This window comes from Megalopta genalis, unplaced genomic scaffold (assembly GCF_051020955.1).
Source record: "Megalopta genalis isolate 19385.01 unplaced genomic scaffold, iyMegGena1_principal scaffold0185, whole genome shotgun sequence".
Classification (NCBI taxonomy): Eukaryota; Metazoa; Arthropoda; class Insecta; order Hymenoptera; family Halictidae; genus Megalopta; species Megalopta genalis.
The window spans coordinates 134,031-148,287 of NW_027476254.1; the positions used below are offsets into that span (position 1 = coordinate 134,031).

At 39.6% G+C, this 14,257-nt stretch overlaps 1 protein-coding gene across 1 annotated transcript in view; it reads left to right on the forward strand.

The window, feature by feature from the left end:
* The window catches only part of LOC143262692 (uncharacterized), a 35,249-nt gene extending 26,770 nt beyond the window's left edge, over positions 1-8,479 (forward strand). The window contains exon 3 of the mRNA XM_076528243.1: positions 8,294-8,479. Coding sequence (XP_076384358.1) covers positions 8,294-8,479 — 186 coding nt within the window. The remainder of the gene's footprint in view (positions 1-8,293) is intronic.
* Positions 8,480-14,257: the final 5,778 nt, after the last annotated feature.

Below are 14,257 nucleotides of genomic sequence, written 5' to 3' on the forward strand. Positions count from 1 at the left end.
GGCCGCCTGTTGCCCAATATCGGGGGACCGGGCGATATGGTGCGCCGCCTATACCTAGGCGTGGTGCGGTCAATGGTATTATACGGCGCCCCGATTTGGGCGCCGTCCGTGAGGGCAAGCCGGCGCAGCACATTGTTGTTGCGCCGGCTTCAGAGGCAAATGGCCCTTCGCCTCATACGGGGGTACCGCACCACGTCTACCGTGGCGGCGCTTGCTCTGGCGGGAGAAATTCCCTTCGAGCTGCAGGCGGCGATGCGCGCCTATGTCTATAGGCGCATATGCATCGCTGGCCGGGCTCGGGGGGACCCGCCGGAGCAGGAGGCGGTCGAGGGCTTCGAGCTCCAGGCCCGGGGACTAGCGCTCGCCAGGTGGCATGCGGAGCTTTGTTCCCATGCCGCCGAGCGCGTCCCCGGGGCTCTCCTGCCGCACTTCACCACGTGGCGGGAGAGGCGGTTTGGCAGGCTCTCCTACCGTGCGACGCAGGTATTCACCGGGCATGGCTGCTTCGGTGTCTACCTGTGTCGCATCGGTCGGGAAGCGACGACGGTGTGCCATCACTGTGGCGCGGAGGAGGACTCGGCGCAGCATACACTGGAGGTGTGCCCCGCCTTTTCAGTGCTGCGCCGAGTCCTAACTAGGGAAGTTGGTGGCGACCTCGCTCTCTCCAGCTTAGTTGGGGCCATGCTGGAGAGCCCGACAAAATGGGCGGCAGCCATAGCCTTCTGCGAACAGGTAATGTTGCAGAAGGAGGCTGCCGAGCGGGGTCGCCGTGAGCGGGGGGTGCGGCGTGTGCGCCCACGCCTAGAGCCCCCCCCCCCGAGTAGCTGATACTAGGTGGGCGGCGGGTGTACCGGACTATGCCGGTTTAATTGCCCGCCGCCCGCCAACCGAGGATGCCCTATTTTAAAGTGGGGGCGACACAACCGTCGCCCCCGACGGCCGCTGGTGCGGCCGTCGTGAAGAGGCGGTGTGGGGTGCGGTCCCCCGCACCGCCGAATCAAGATGATTCATGGGGGGGAGGATTAATCTCCCCCCGGGACGCGGCCGGCCACCGCTCCATCCTGGTGGCCGGCCAGGCGAGGGGGAGCTGCGGTCGTGTTCTTGAAGAGTTCCCGTGGCTCCCCCGTTAATCGCCAGCGCCCTAGGCCGCCGTGGGGGTTTTAGCGGGTCGAAACCCGCACTACCCCCGCCCCGCCCTTCGGATTGTCTGACCTGCAGATTTCCCCCACGTTAAAAAAAAAAAAGAAAAAAAAAAAAAAAAAAAAGGTATTAAAGCTCCAATAATATTGAACGGAATTATAATAACATCGATACGAATTTTATATTAAATTTATGGGATATATGATGCTCAATGTTATATTTTCATATGATATTGTTTAAAATTGTCTCATGTTGTTCTTTTTAACAATGTTTGTTATATGACGTACAATGATTATTTATTGATATCACATTTATGAGGAATTTAGATATCAATAATTACTATCGCATAAATAACGATAACTAGATTGTTGCATCATTAAAATATTTGAATAATACAACGAGGAACTCAAATTTCCATGATTTTAAATAATGTTTAATTTATTAGGAATTCCAGGATCAATAACATTATACACAATGTAATCGTACTAAACCATTCTTATTAGGTTAATGCATAATTTAATACGGTAATAATGTATTAAATGCTGCAGCAATAAAAAAATATAAAAAATGTAAATTTGATAATATTATTAATTATATATATTTTATATATAAATATATATATATAATTAATAAAATATTATTAAATTAACATTTTTTATATTTTATAATATATAATTATAATTATGTATATATATATATATATATATATATATAATTATACTATATAATATACAATATAATAATTTAGTATAATATACAGTATAATATATATATGGTATATAAATATATATATATATATATTATACTGTATATTATACTAAATTATTATATCGTGTATTATATAGTATAATTAAATACATTTATACTGTATATCATACTAAAAACTGTACATTATATATAATATAATGTAATACATTAAATACTATTTCTAGTATTTTACATAATTGCCAAAAGCTGAGTAATTAAATTATGTTACGTTCGCTATCAGCATAGTTATATTTATTGTATTTATTGCATTAAATACATTGTATCATCTTACGCGACATGATGAAAATGCCGCCAAAGTGAAGGCATCAATTCTCTAAATATCATGCTATGTGCTATAATTTTAAATAATTATATTCAGAACATTAATATGACGTTCTTTATGCTGCGGGCGAACGTGTTAAGCAATGATCCAAACGCCACGGGTTGAAATGACCTCGACGGTCCATAAACCAAAAATAATATTCTTCGTAATTGATCGCATTTTTTAATTCGAATCTTAACCGTTAGAAGCGATACGCAATTTCAATGCGTTCCTTTTAACGCTGCCAAAAACCTGTTCCCAGTCACGTCCCACCAAAATTGATATTCCCCGCCGTCGCCACAAATTTCCAATAAACTCGCCGCACCAACAGCGCCGCCGAAACCGAAGATGGAAAACTCGATCGACACTCGCGTGTTTCCCGGTAACGAATCGTCGCTTTCGCCACTCCAACCACGAGTGCAAACACTACGTGGCTGCATCACCGACACCTTTAGGTGCTGGATCGGGGTGGGGTGGGGGGTCGTCGTTGGTGTTCGCTAAAGGTTGCCTCTGTGTTGTAAATAAACGGCGCGACCCGATCGTACTGAAGATAGAAGCCAATCATCCAGCAGGATTTCTGGTTTCCTTTAGTTCCGTCCCCCTCCACCGCTTTCTTCCGTACCTTATGGAGCATAGCAGTACTATCCCCCCCCCCAAAAAAAAAAAATTTGCCGGAAAGCGATATTCGGAGTACGTATAGACTAACGGTCGTAAGACGTTGCCCGCGACCATCGAAACCGTCTTCCGACGGTTAATCCGATACATGGAGTTGCGAAATTTCAGCGACACGGTTGTTTTTATGTTTCTGGTCTCCTGACTTCTGCGAACGGCGGATTACGATCGCCGGATATCCATCTCGGTGGACGTAGAATAAAGCAGACCCGATTTTCTGAAGCTTCGCAGATTATGGTATTCGGAAATAAAAGAATTTTGTAGCTTGCTTTCAAGAGCCTTTTAGAGTGTAACGTACGGAGAATCTTCCCACGAATTTTTTATATTCCCTCCTGAAGGCATACGCCAGGCTGGCGCCAGCCAGCCGGGGATTCATTTGTATATCGCGAGTCGAGTACCTCCGAGAGAGTACGACGACGAACATTTCTGGAGTCGGACCACATAGGATCATCCCCACTACCATTTTTCCACAGAAAAACTGACTATATAAAGGGCCCAAACGCGACCGGGAATTGGGCTAGTTTCGAGTCATTCGTCGACGCGGAAACATTAGTAACATCGAGTTTCAATTCTTCTTCCGCGAAAACTTACTTACAGTTGTAAAACCCAACGCGTAATAATTTAGTTTTTACCAGTTTTCTTTGGTTTCAAGTTTAATCATTTCCACCTCCTGTTTCAAACCAGTAGTTGGTATAACCCACCAAGATATATCTTAACCGCTCGAGGTATATCTTTATTTCTTTTCTAACCCTAATATCAATTTCTCCAAACACCTTATCCTAATTTTAAAGGTAGCTACCCGTGTCGAAATAAACATCGGCTGGTCTACGCACCTCATCCAAAAATTCCAATTACATGCAACCTCCGGCCACCCAAACTGCCTGGCCCTCGGCTCGTAACAAGAGCATGATAAGACGAGTAGTATTGTGGTCATTTAATCCTGAGATAGTAGCGTCTGAAAGCAGAGGAACTTAAATATTTTTGATAAATTATTTTCGTTTAATTTTAAATAGAATCGTACGTGTTTTGATGAAGGGCGAAGAAACGAATCCAACAAGTATAATGATTGAATACTTTCGATTGTTTAACCTCGATATGTTTGCGTTTGAAAGTTGATTACTTAATGTTTCGGACACGATATTGTTACAAGAATTATATCTCTTTTTTAATGTTTATGATAATATTGTTACGGCGACTTGTCCAAATCAAGTGGCTGTAATGTGAAACAGCCCTGTTGTGAACACCTCCTTAAAGAATAATAGAAGAGAGGGGTTGCCACGGAGGTGTGTTATCAACGGACAATCGAAGAGTCGGGATCGGACCGTCGAGCGGTCCAAAGATCTCAAACATAATTGAATTGAGTTGTATTATAGTTTATGTACTTTATTGTAAATAAAATGCCGCGACGCGAAAGAAATGCAGTAATTCGCAACAATATTATTGAATCAATTGTTTTCTCATATAATAAAGCACTCCTTAAAGTAAGTAGAAACATAAATTTTGTTTATTTATTGCACATGTCCTTTTGTATAATAAGCGATAAACAAGATAGTGACGAAATTTAACGTCACAAAAATAATCGGACAGTCCGTAGGTATAGGTGAACTAGTTTTTATCGATGGTATTATGGATAAAATGAAATATTTGGACATTTTTTAAAGAAAATTTAATTACAAGTGTTATAAATATGGGTGTACGTACAGTTTTAAGTTTTATTAGGACAGTGATCCTAAACACAAGGTCAGAATTGTACAGGAATATTTGTTAAACAATTGTCCAAAAGTACTGCATCCTTCTCCTCAATCGCCTGATTTAAATCCAATTAAAAATTTATGGGATCAACTGGACCACAAAATTCGTACAATACTTACAAAGACAACAACAAAGATAAAACAACGTTTGTTAGACGAATGGAAACGAATTTCGTCGGATTATTTAAATAAAGTCATCTGTAACATGACCAAGCGATTACATGAAGTAATAAAACAAAAGGGTCAACCGACAAAATATTAATATTATGATAACGTGATTAAAAAGATTTTCATTTTATATAAAATTAATGTAATTCATTCACTGTCCGAATATTTTTGTGACGTTAAATTTCCTCACAATCTTGTTCATCGCTTATTATACAAAAGAACATGTGCAATAAATAAACAAAATTTATGTTTCTACTTACTTTGTATGAGAAAACAATTGATTCAATAATACTATCATAAACAATAAAAAGGAGCAATTGTTCTTGTATCAATATCGTGTCCGAATATTAATGCGAGTCACTGTATATATTCATTATACTCGTTGCATTTGTCTTTCGATACTCTACAAGAATATCGGTAACAATATACAGAGTGTTGTATAAAAGTGTGCTGGAAACAGGAGTAGTCCTCAGGAGTAGTATCTTTTTTTCAGATACAAATATCAAGCGGATTACGAAAAAAAACCGAAAAAATGGACGTCGGATCTGTTGTACATACGAAAACCACACAATGGAGCGATAGAAAAAGACATATCCCTAGTTAACAATACATATGTAACAATAATTTAAACAATATTTATAATTGATTATGTTTTTCTTATTACATTGTCTATAATCATATTGTTCATAACTGATAATATTCTTTATTACTACTTTAGACAATATATTTGTACTACGTGACCTATAATATTATTTTAAAAAAATTGGTTAAGTAAACATTTTTATCACAATTAAATACAAAAATTACTTAACACGAAGATCGTCGTATGAAATTTTATATTCCAATCATATAATTGTAGTCAAAAATCGTAGGCAAATATTGTAGCTAAAATAGAAAAATATTGACATCCACAAAAAATAAGTACTTGGTCAATGAAAATATATAAAGTAAAATGTACAACTAAAATGTTTAGAATAAAATGTTCAAACAAACTGTTCGATAAACATGCTTAAAATAAAATGTTCAACTAAAATGTGTAAAATAAAGTATTCACAACCAATATGTTTAAAATGAAGTGTTCAAAATAAAATGTTCAACTAAAATTAACATCTACGAAAAATAAGTTCGAAACAATGCTTGTGTACGTCGATAGCGTCTGGTGTCGCATTTCGTATCGACAGCGCATTCAAATTCAGGAAACCTCGAAAACATGAAAACACCGATTTTCATAAAAGTCGCACGAAGTTGTGGATTGTGGCCAACTCTTTGAGCGAAAAGTGCGACGTGTGGCGTCGGGTGTCATCTGTCGAAGGAACGTGCAAACGTCGGAATACAAAAATTCTCCCCTCCACACTCTCGCCGATCCCATCGCACACTCTAACCGCCATTTCTGGCGCGGCTCCTATCGGGTCCCTTATTTCGTCGACGAAAAAATGGGGAGGTGGGTGAACTGGAAGAATGCAGTCTCAAGCCTCCGCGACCTAACCCAGTGAAATGAATTGGAGGATCGTGCCCCGACCGTGAAAATCGACGCCAGAAAAATATTTTCCTGGCCTTCGTGCTCCGGGCAACGAACGATGCCGATCTTTTGCGTAAGCCGCTTCCAGATATCTCGCAGAGTCGCTGAGATCGCTCGGTCCCCGAAAAATTCCGTTGGAAAAGTCGTTCGCCCATCAATAGCAAAGATTTCTCGCAGACGGAAGTGGTCACGATTTTTTTTCTTGCGGATTTTAGGGTCGAAGGTTTAGGTTAGGTGGACGGGTTTTTATGGAGCTTGGTGGATGGCGTATGAAATGGAGGGTTCGGGGTGTAGTGAAAAAAAAAGATTGCAAATTGAATTGATATTTTATATTGCTAGTAATAATAAAATTTTTTATTTCATTAAAAAATCATTCAAATAATTCGACAAATTATTTATTTATTATTGCAAATGATAAAAAAAATATTTATTATGCAAATAAAATGTTATTTTTCATTTGGGTTTTAGAGAGGGACGAAAAGATTTAGAATACTATTTGCGCTGATATACATAAGTATACTTAGTGAATAAATTTAGGATAATGTAAATTAAAGGGTTGGAACTTGAGTTCCAATATATCAATTACTAAAGAATTGAATTTGTATTACAAAGTTTCAATTATTTAAATCTCAAAATTTTAATTGTTTAAATTTTAATTTAAATATTAAGTTACACTTCTGCTTATGTCTACATGCTCCTATGTATTCAATAAATAGATTTTGTCTAGATTTTCTTTCTAATGTAAATTAAGGGTTGTTGACCAAGGTGATAATTACTGAAGGGGTGAATTCGGAGTGCATAGTTAATATTTAAAATAATTTCGAAATATTGATGAGTATTGATTTATTTTTGTCAATAGATTTAAGCTAGAACTCCATTTCCTTATAAATTTAAAGGTCCAGGGTTAATGACTGACGTGTATTAGTTACTGCTGAAGTAAATTTGGGGTGTAAGGTGAGTATTTTAAATTACTGTGAAATATTCACGAATGCTGATTTCAGTCAATAAAGGTCCGGCTTCCCTTTTCGATGTGAATGGAATGGTCGAGGGTTAATGACCGATTGATCGTGGGCAAAGTGAACATTTACAATCATTCCGGAATATTTCTGCATGCCGACGTATTTTTATAAAATCGACTTAGACCAGGTTTGCTAATACATTTCTATTAAATACGTTAAATAAATTTAAGTTAGCTTTCCTTTATTTTCTGAATCAGGGCGCCGAGGCTTGATGATAAAGATATCAACTATTGAAAGGGTGATTTTGAGGTGCAAAATTGACAGTTAAGATTATTCTAAGACACTCCCTGCGCTCTGATAATATTTTCTTGTCTACACGTATTCTGTAAGCAAGGGTTCGAGGTTCCCCTCTTGTACACAAGTTACCCAAAGGGGTGAGTTTGGGGTGCAAAGTTGGCAGTTTGTATTATTTTGGAAAGTTTGTTGATACTAATATTATTTATGTCATGTAAATTTCGGCTGGGTTCTCCTCTTTTTAATGTAAATCAGCTGGTTGCGGGGCGGTGTTGTACATCTAATTTACAGTAGGGACGAATTTTGGGGTGGAAAATTCACATAATTTTCGGAAGCTCGCAGATACTTACATATCTTTATTATGTAAGTTCATGTTGTACTTCCCTTTTAATATAAATCGGGGGATTGAGGGTTGAAGCTTCAAATGTTGATTGCCGAAAGGGTGAATTAGGGGTAGAAAGACTACGGTCTAAACTATTCCAAGATATTTCTTCGTTCTTAGAAAAATTAATTGACTAAATGTGTCGTAAATTAGCTTCCCAATATGCGTGCAAGGGTTGAGTGCGGTATGTTTAAGGCATCAGTTACTAGAAGGGTGAATTTAGGGTGCGAGGGTTTACGTAGTTTCCGAGGAGGTCGTAGACTCTATTTTTATGCGGGTACGTTTATGTGGTAGCCAGTAATTTTCATGACGTTGTAATGACCAGAACTATAATTCTAGGCAATCATAGGTCTGTTGAAGCTGGTGATACTTCTGATTCTAACCGCATTCCTGTTCTCTCTCGCTGCCGTAACACGGTTGATGGAGCTGACTGTCATCGTAATGTATCCGGTGCCCATTTTCGTGCTCAGACTATTTTCGAGAGTAGTCGTGAGTACATGTATAAAGGCAAATCTTACTTTCTGAAACATTCGCTCTTCCCATAAATCATCTTAATATTATGCTAATTTCTTAACATAACATTGGCTATTAACTTTTTAGTTTATCTAACAAGTAACTTACGTGGTCAGCATTAGTAAAATTAAGAAATTATTAATCACTGTCTCGAAACCATTTTTATGCAAAATAATCGAATATTCTTGGTAGTTGATTGTGATAATTTTTCAGCATTTTGCTAGTGGTTTTTCGGTTGATTTAGTAACTTCTGCGGTCGTCGTTAAAAAATTTAATATAAATTATATTATTCATAATCACTAAACCATTTTTATGCAAACTTCTGGTCAAAATATTTTAAAAGTTGATGGACAATTTTGTCGTGCCTCGCTAGTGACTTTTCAGTTTACCTAGTAACTTCTGTGATCGACGTTAATAAAGTAAATAATAAAATGAATTGCACACTACGAACGTGGTCCAAAAGTATCAATAACGTCGGGGTAATTATACATACTCGATCAGCAACAAGCGGTCCGAAAGCGTTCGTTGCTCGCTTTTTATTTAAACATTCGCGCTGGTGTCGACCCCGTGTATTTTCTCGCGGCATAAGCGCCCAGGAAAATGGAAAACTGTCATCGTGACTGAGGGAAGTCTGGTGAAATATTAGGTTATTACGCGATTTGGTAATCCCATATCGTCCCAGAATCCGTCGCGCGAGTAATTCGGTGAAATTAGATCAGCCATTATGCCGATCCGCAAAATTCCATCTTAAGAGAGATATTTCGGGCATTCGAAGGGATCATTAAACTCTCTAATTGTAAGTCGGCTTCATCAAAAACATCACTGACTTCTAATTTTTCTGAAATTTTAATTTCTATAATATTTTCAGACGCGTTTATAAATTCATTTCAAAAGGACATTCTATTTAAGCGTTTCAAATAAAATGTTTCACTAAAATGTTTAACTAAAATGATCATCTAAAATAATCACACACACACACACAACTAAAATGTTTACAATTAAATGTTTGAAATGAATCATTCGTCTAAAATGTTTGAAAAAAGATTATCAATGAAAATGTTGAACTGAAATGTTTAAAATTAAATGTTGAACTAAAATGTTTGAAATAAAACATTCAACTGAAACGTTAAAAATAAAATTATCAATTGAAATGTACAACTAAAATGTTTAAAACAAGATACCAAAGAAAATGTACAACTGAAATGTTTAAAATTAAATGTTCAACAAAAATGTTTATGTAAAATGTTTAAAAGAAAATGTTAAACTAAACTGTTTAGAATAAAGTTGTCAATTGAAACGTTTAAGATAAAATTTTCAATTAAAATGTTTAGGATAGAATTGTCAATTGAAACGTTTGAAATAAAATGTTCAACGAAAACACGTTTACAAAAAAATGTTCAACTAAACCGTTTAAAATAAAATGTTTAATTAAATCCTTGATACCATAACGTTATCAGAAATATCAGTAAAGAAGATTTCTGTAATCTCTAGCAAGATGATGATTAATTAAAGGCATTTACTCTTGAAATAGTATCCGCCATCGAAGTATTTCACAGGGAACGTTCTTTTCCGTTTAAAGGAATGAATGTATTTATTTAAAGAGTCGGCCACTTTCCGGTTCCGTTAAATAAGCTTCCGCTGGCACGAATATTTAAGTGCTTTCTCTTGCAGCTTATCAAAGAAAACCTGGGGTATGTCGAGTCCGTCCGGCACCTCTCTTCCCCCCACCCTCTCTCTCTTGTTGTAAGAATACCTCGAACAACTCGGCAATGCTGCTACTTATTTCTTAATTGTTCGCCGGTCGATTCACTGGTACGAAATAATTACACGCCACCATATTGTAATCCTCGTGCAACGCTCGACTCTAATTTTCATTGGGTAAGAAATTCAAATTTGGACAATTGGATGCAAAATGATACTTCAGTAGCGCGAATTAATGTTATATTCATAAGAAAAAATTTAAATTCAGTAACATTGAATAACCTGAAATTCAAATAATACGAAATAATTATTCTACGTCACTGTATTAGATATTTAATCATTATTTGTTGTTTTTTTAATGATATAAATATAAAAACAATATAATATAAATGTAATATAAATATAATAATATATAAATACAGCAGTATAAATATAATAATATATAAATACAGTAATATAAATTTAACATATGTATAGTATACATAAATATGATTCGAATATTTTGTATAGGTAGGAACAAAAATATTAGTAAGCTTCAAATACTAAAATTTTTATTTTTACTTGGCTATTATATTTTTTATTTCTATTTTTATTATTGTTGTTGTTATTATTATTATTGTCATATAAAAATATGTCTTAAATACTTTGTGTAGAAAACGACAAAAATATTTGCAAGCAACAAATACACAAATTTTTCTTTTTTAACAATTTTATATTATTATTATTATTATTATTATTATTATTATTATTATCATTATCATTATCATTATCATTATCATTATCATTATCATTATCATTATCATTATCATTATCATTATCATTAATCGTTAATCGTTAATCGTTAATCGTTAATCGTTAATCGTTAATCGTTAATCGTTAATCGTTAATCGTTAATCGTTAATCGTTAATCGTTAATCGTTAATCGTTAATCGTTAATCGTTAATCGTTAATCGTTAATCGTTAATCGTTAATCGTTAATCGTTAATCGTTAATCGTTAATCGTTAATCGCTAATCGTTAATCGTTAATCGTTAATCGTTAATCGTTTCGGAACATCTCTTGGTTTAACGATTTGATGTTCCACCCTCGGAAGGAGAGCGGAGCCCGGCTCCATCTTTGCTTCTTCGTTATACGGAGAGCCACGTATTGGTGGTCGCTCCCCGTGTAGTCCTCGATGACCCTCCAGTCATCTATACGGGGGGCGACATCCTCGGAAGCCATGGTTACATCAACGATGGTCTCGTTGTAGCCAAACCTCCGGAAGGTCGTAGAGGTCCCCCGATTTAGCACCACCAGTCCAAGTCGGGCCGCCATCTCCATCAGGTGCCTGCCTCTGGTGTCCGGTCTGGGCATACCCCACTCCACCGCTTTCACGTTGAGGTCCCCCCCCCCCCGACGACGCATCCCCCATCCAGCTCGCGGATGGCGTCCTCCAGGGCCCCGACCTTATCGCGAAATTCCGCGATGCGATCATTGGGGGAAAGATATACGCTAATCAGCGTCAGGCCCTCGCCCTTCACCCAGACGTATCCCGCCCCTGCACCGCACGTCTGCACCCGGAATCTGGACGGGTCCGGAATCCAGATGGCAGCAGTTCCTGTCACATCGGAAAACCACGCAGGGCCCTCTTGAGATCTGTACGGCTCGCTGAGCAGAAGAATATCGATCTTCCGCTCGAGCCGCATTTGCTCAAGGAGGGCATTCGCGACTCTACTCCGGTGCAAGTTGGCTTGGAGAACTCTAGCCATTCCCGGAGAGTCTCGCCTTCGCCGCCGTCAGGGCGTCGCGGTACGTCTTACAGGCGCTGGATCCTGTCACATGCCCCAGCCTGGCAATGTCCACCCCGCGTTCCGCGCAGATAACGCACTTGGGGGTCGCCTTGCACGACGTTGCTTGATGGCCCGTGGTGCCACAGCGGAAGCACGCGTCCCTCCTGTCGACTCCTTTGCATCACCGCGCAAGGTGCCCGAACGCCAGGCACCTAAAGCACTTGGCGACTGCAGCTCTTCGCCGGGGGTGGCATCTTACCATGCCGATCCGGACGGGGCCACTGCTGAGCAATTTGCTCGCTGCCCCCTCGCCCAGCTCGACGATGGCAAGTCTCTGGCCCCTTGTATTGGCCTTAGTGACGATCACCTTGGCGTCACCACTGGCCTCTCCCAGGACCTCTCTTAGGGCATTAGTAACCTCTTCGCTAGTTGTGAGGCAGTCTAGATCCCTAATTTCCACCGTAGTCCGGGGCTCGATCCTCCTCACGGAGCCCTCCTGCCCGATTGCGCTTTTGATCGCCTCACTGAAGGCGACTTTCTCCTCCTGCTTCGTCTTCGCGTCGAGCTCGAGGATCATATCTCCTGTGCGGGCCTGCCGAACACTCTTTACTTGCACCCCGGTCAGTTCTGGGGCGACCAGGGACCGGAGTCTTCCAAGTACTTCGGCATAGGTCTTCCCTTCTGCCGGTCGTACTATCACTGCGGCCGTTCTCAGCCGCCGGGGCCGTTTCTTCCTCTTCTTCTTCTTCCTTTCCCTCCTTGCTGTTATCGCCCCCTCCTCATGCTTCCTGCAGGAGGCACACACCGTGACCGAGGGCAATTTCGGCCCGGCAGAGACGGGGTGAGACTTCAGCTCTTTTTCCCTCCGTTTTTTTTTAGACGACGCTCCATGGCCCATCTTCTTCTCCTTTGCTCTTCTTCTCTGGCGGCGATGACTGAGAAGAAGGACTTTCCCGGATCTTACGGGGGCGCTTCCCCGACTCCTTGTCTTGCTCCCGCGCAGGCTGAGCTAGAAGCGCAGCCTCCATGGCGTCGAGCAGCTCGACGCACCTCGGTAGCCCGCTCTTAATCGGCATGGCCACATTTCTCTGTTTTGTGGTCGCCGTTTCCATCTCGACCATGATGTCGCGGCATTTGCCAAGCAAATCGCGTAGCGAGCTCCGCAAGACATCAAGATATTGCAGTTCCGCCGCTATCCTCGTCAGTTCGACGGGAGCCGAGCGGACCACTCCTGCAGCATTGCGGTCGTTGGATAACGACGTCTGGGGGCCCGCTTTGACACCCTCACCAGACGCCGGTACTGGGGATCCGACCCCCTGCACCCTAGTTCCTCTCTCTCTCAGTTTTCTCTCCATTTTTGGTTTATTATTCGGGGTACCTTCCCGACTAGTCGTACTAGGTCGTACTTGGTTGTTCACTACTCCACCTGAACCTTACCGACTAGGGAGCCCCTGCCAGGAACCGAAGTTCCCGTCGGCATTGCTCCAGGCATCATTGCGGCTACTTGAGCCCCCGCACCACGACAAGGTGCCGACCGACGCGGGGGATAATGATAATGATAATGATAATGATAATGATAATGATAATGATAATGATAATGATAATGATAATGATAATGATAATGATAATGATAATGATAATGATAATGATTAATGATTAATGATTAATGATAATGATTAATGATTAATGATTAATGATTAATGATTAACGATTAACGATTAACGATTAACGATTAACGATTAACGATTAACGATTAACGATTAACGATTAACGATTAACGATTAACGATTAACGATTAACGATTAACGATTAACGATTAACGATTAACGATTAACGATGAACGATGAACGATGAACGATGAACGATGAACGATGAACGATGAACGATGAACGATGAACGATGAACGATGAACGATGAACGATGAACGATGAACGATGAACGATGAACGATGAACGATGAACGATGAACGATTAACGATTAACGATGAACGATGAACGATGAACGATTAACGATTAACGATTAACGATTAACGATTAACGATTAACGATTAACGATTAACGATTAACGATTAACGATTAACGATTAACGATTAACGATTAACGATTAACGATTAACGATTAACGATTAACGATTAACGATTAACGATTAACGATTAACGATTAACGATTAACGATTAACGATTAACGATTAACGATTAACGATTAACGATTAACGATTAACGATTAACGATTAACGATTAAAGATTAACGATTAACGATTAACGATTAACGATTAACGATTAACGATTAACGATTAACGATTAACGATTAACGATTAACGAT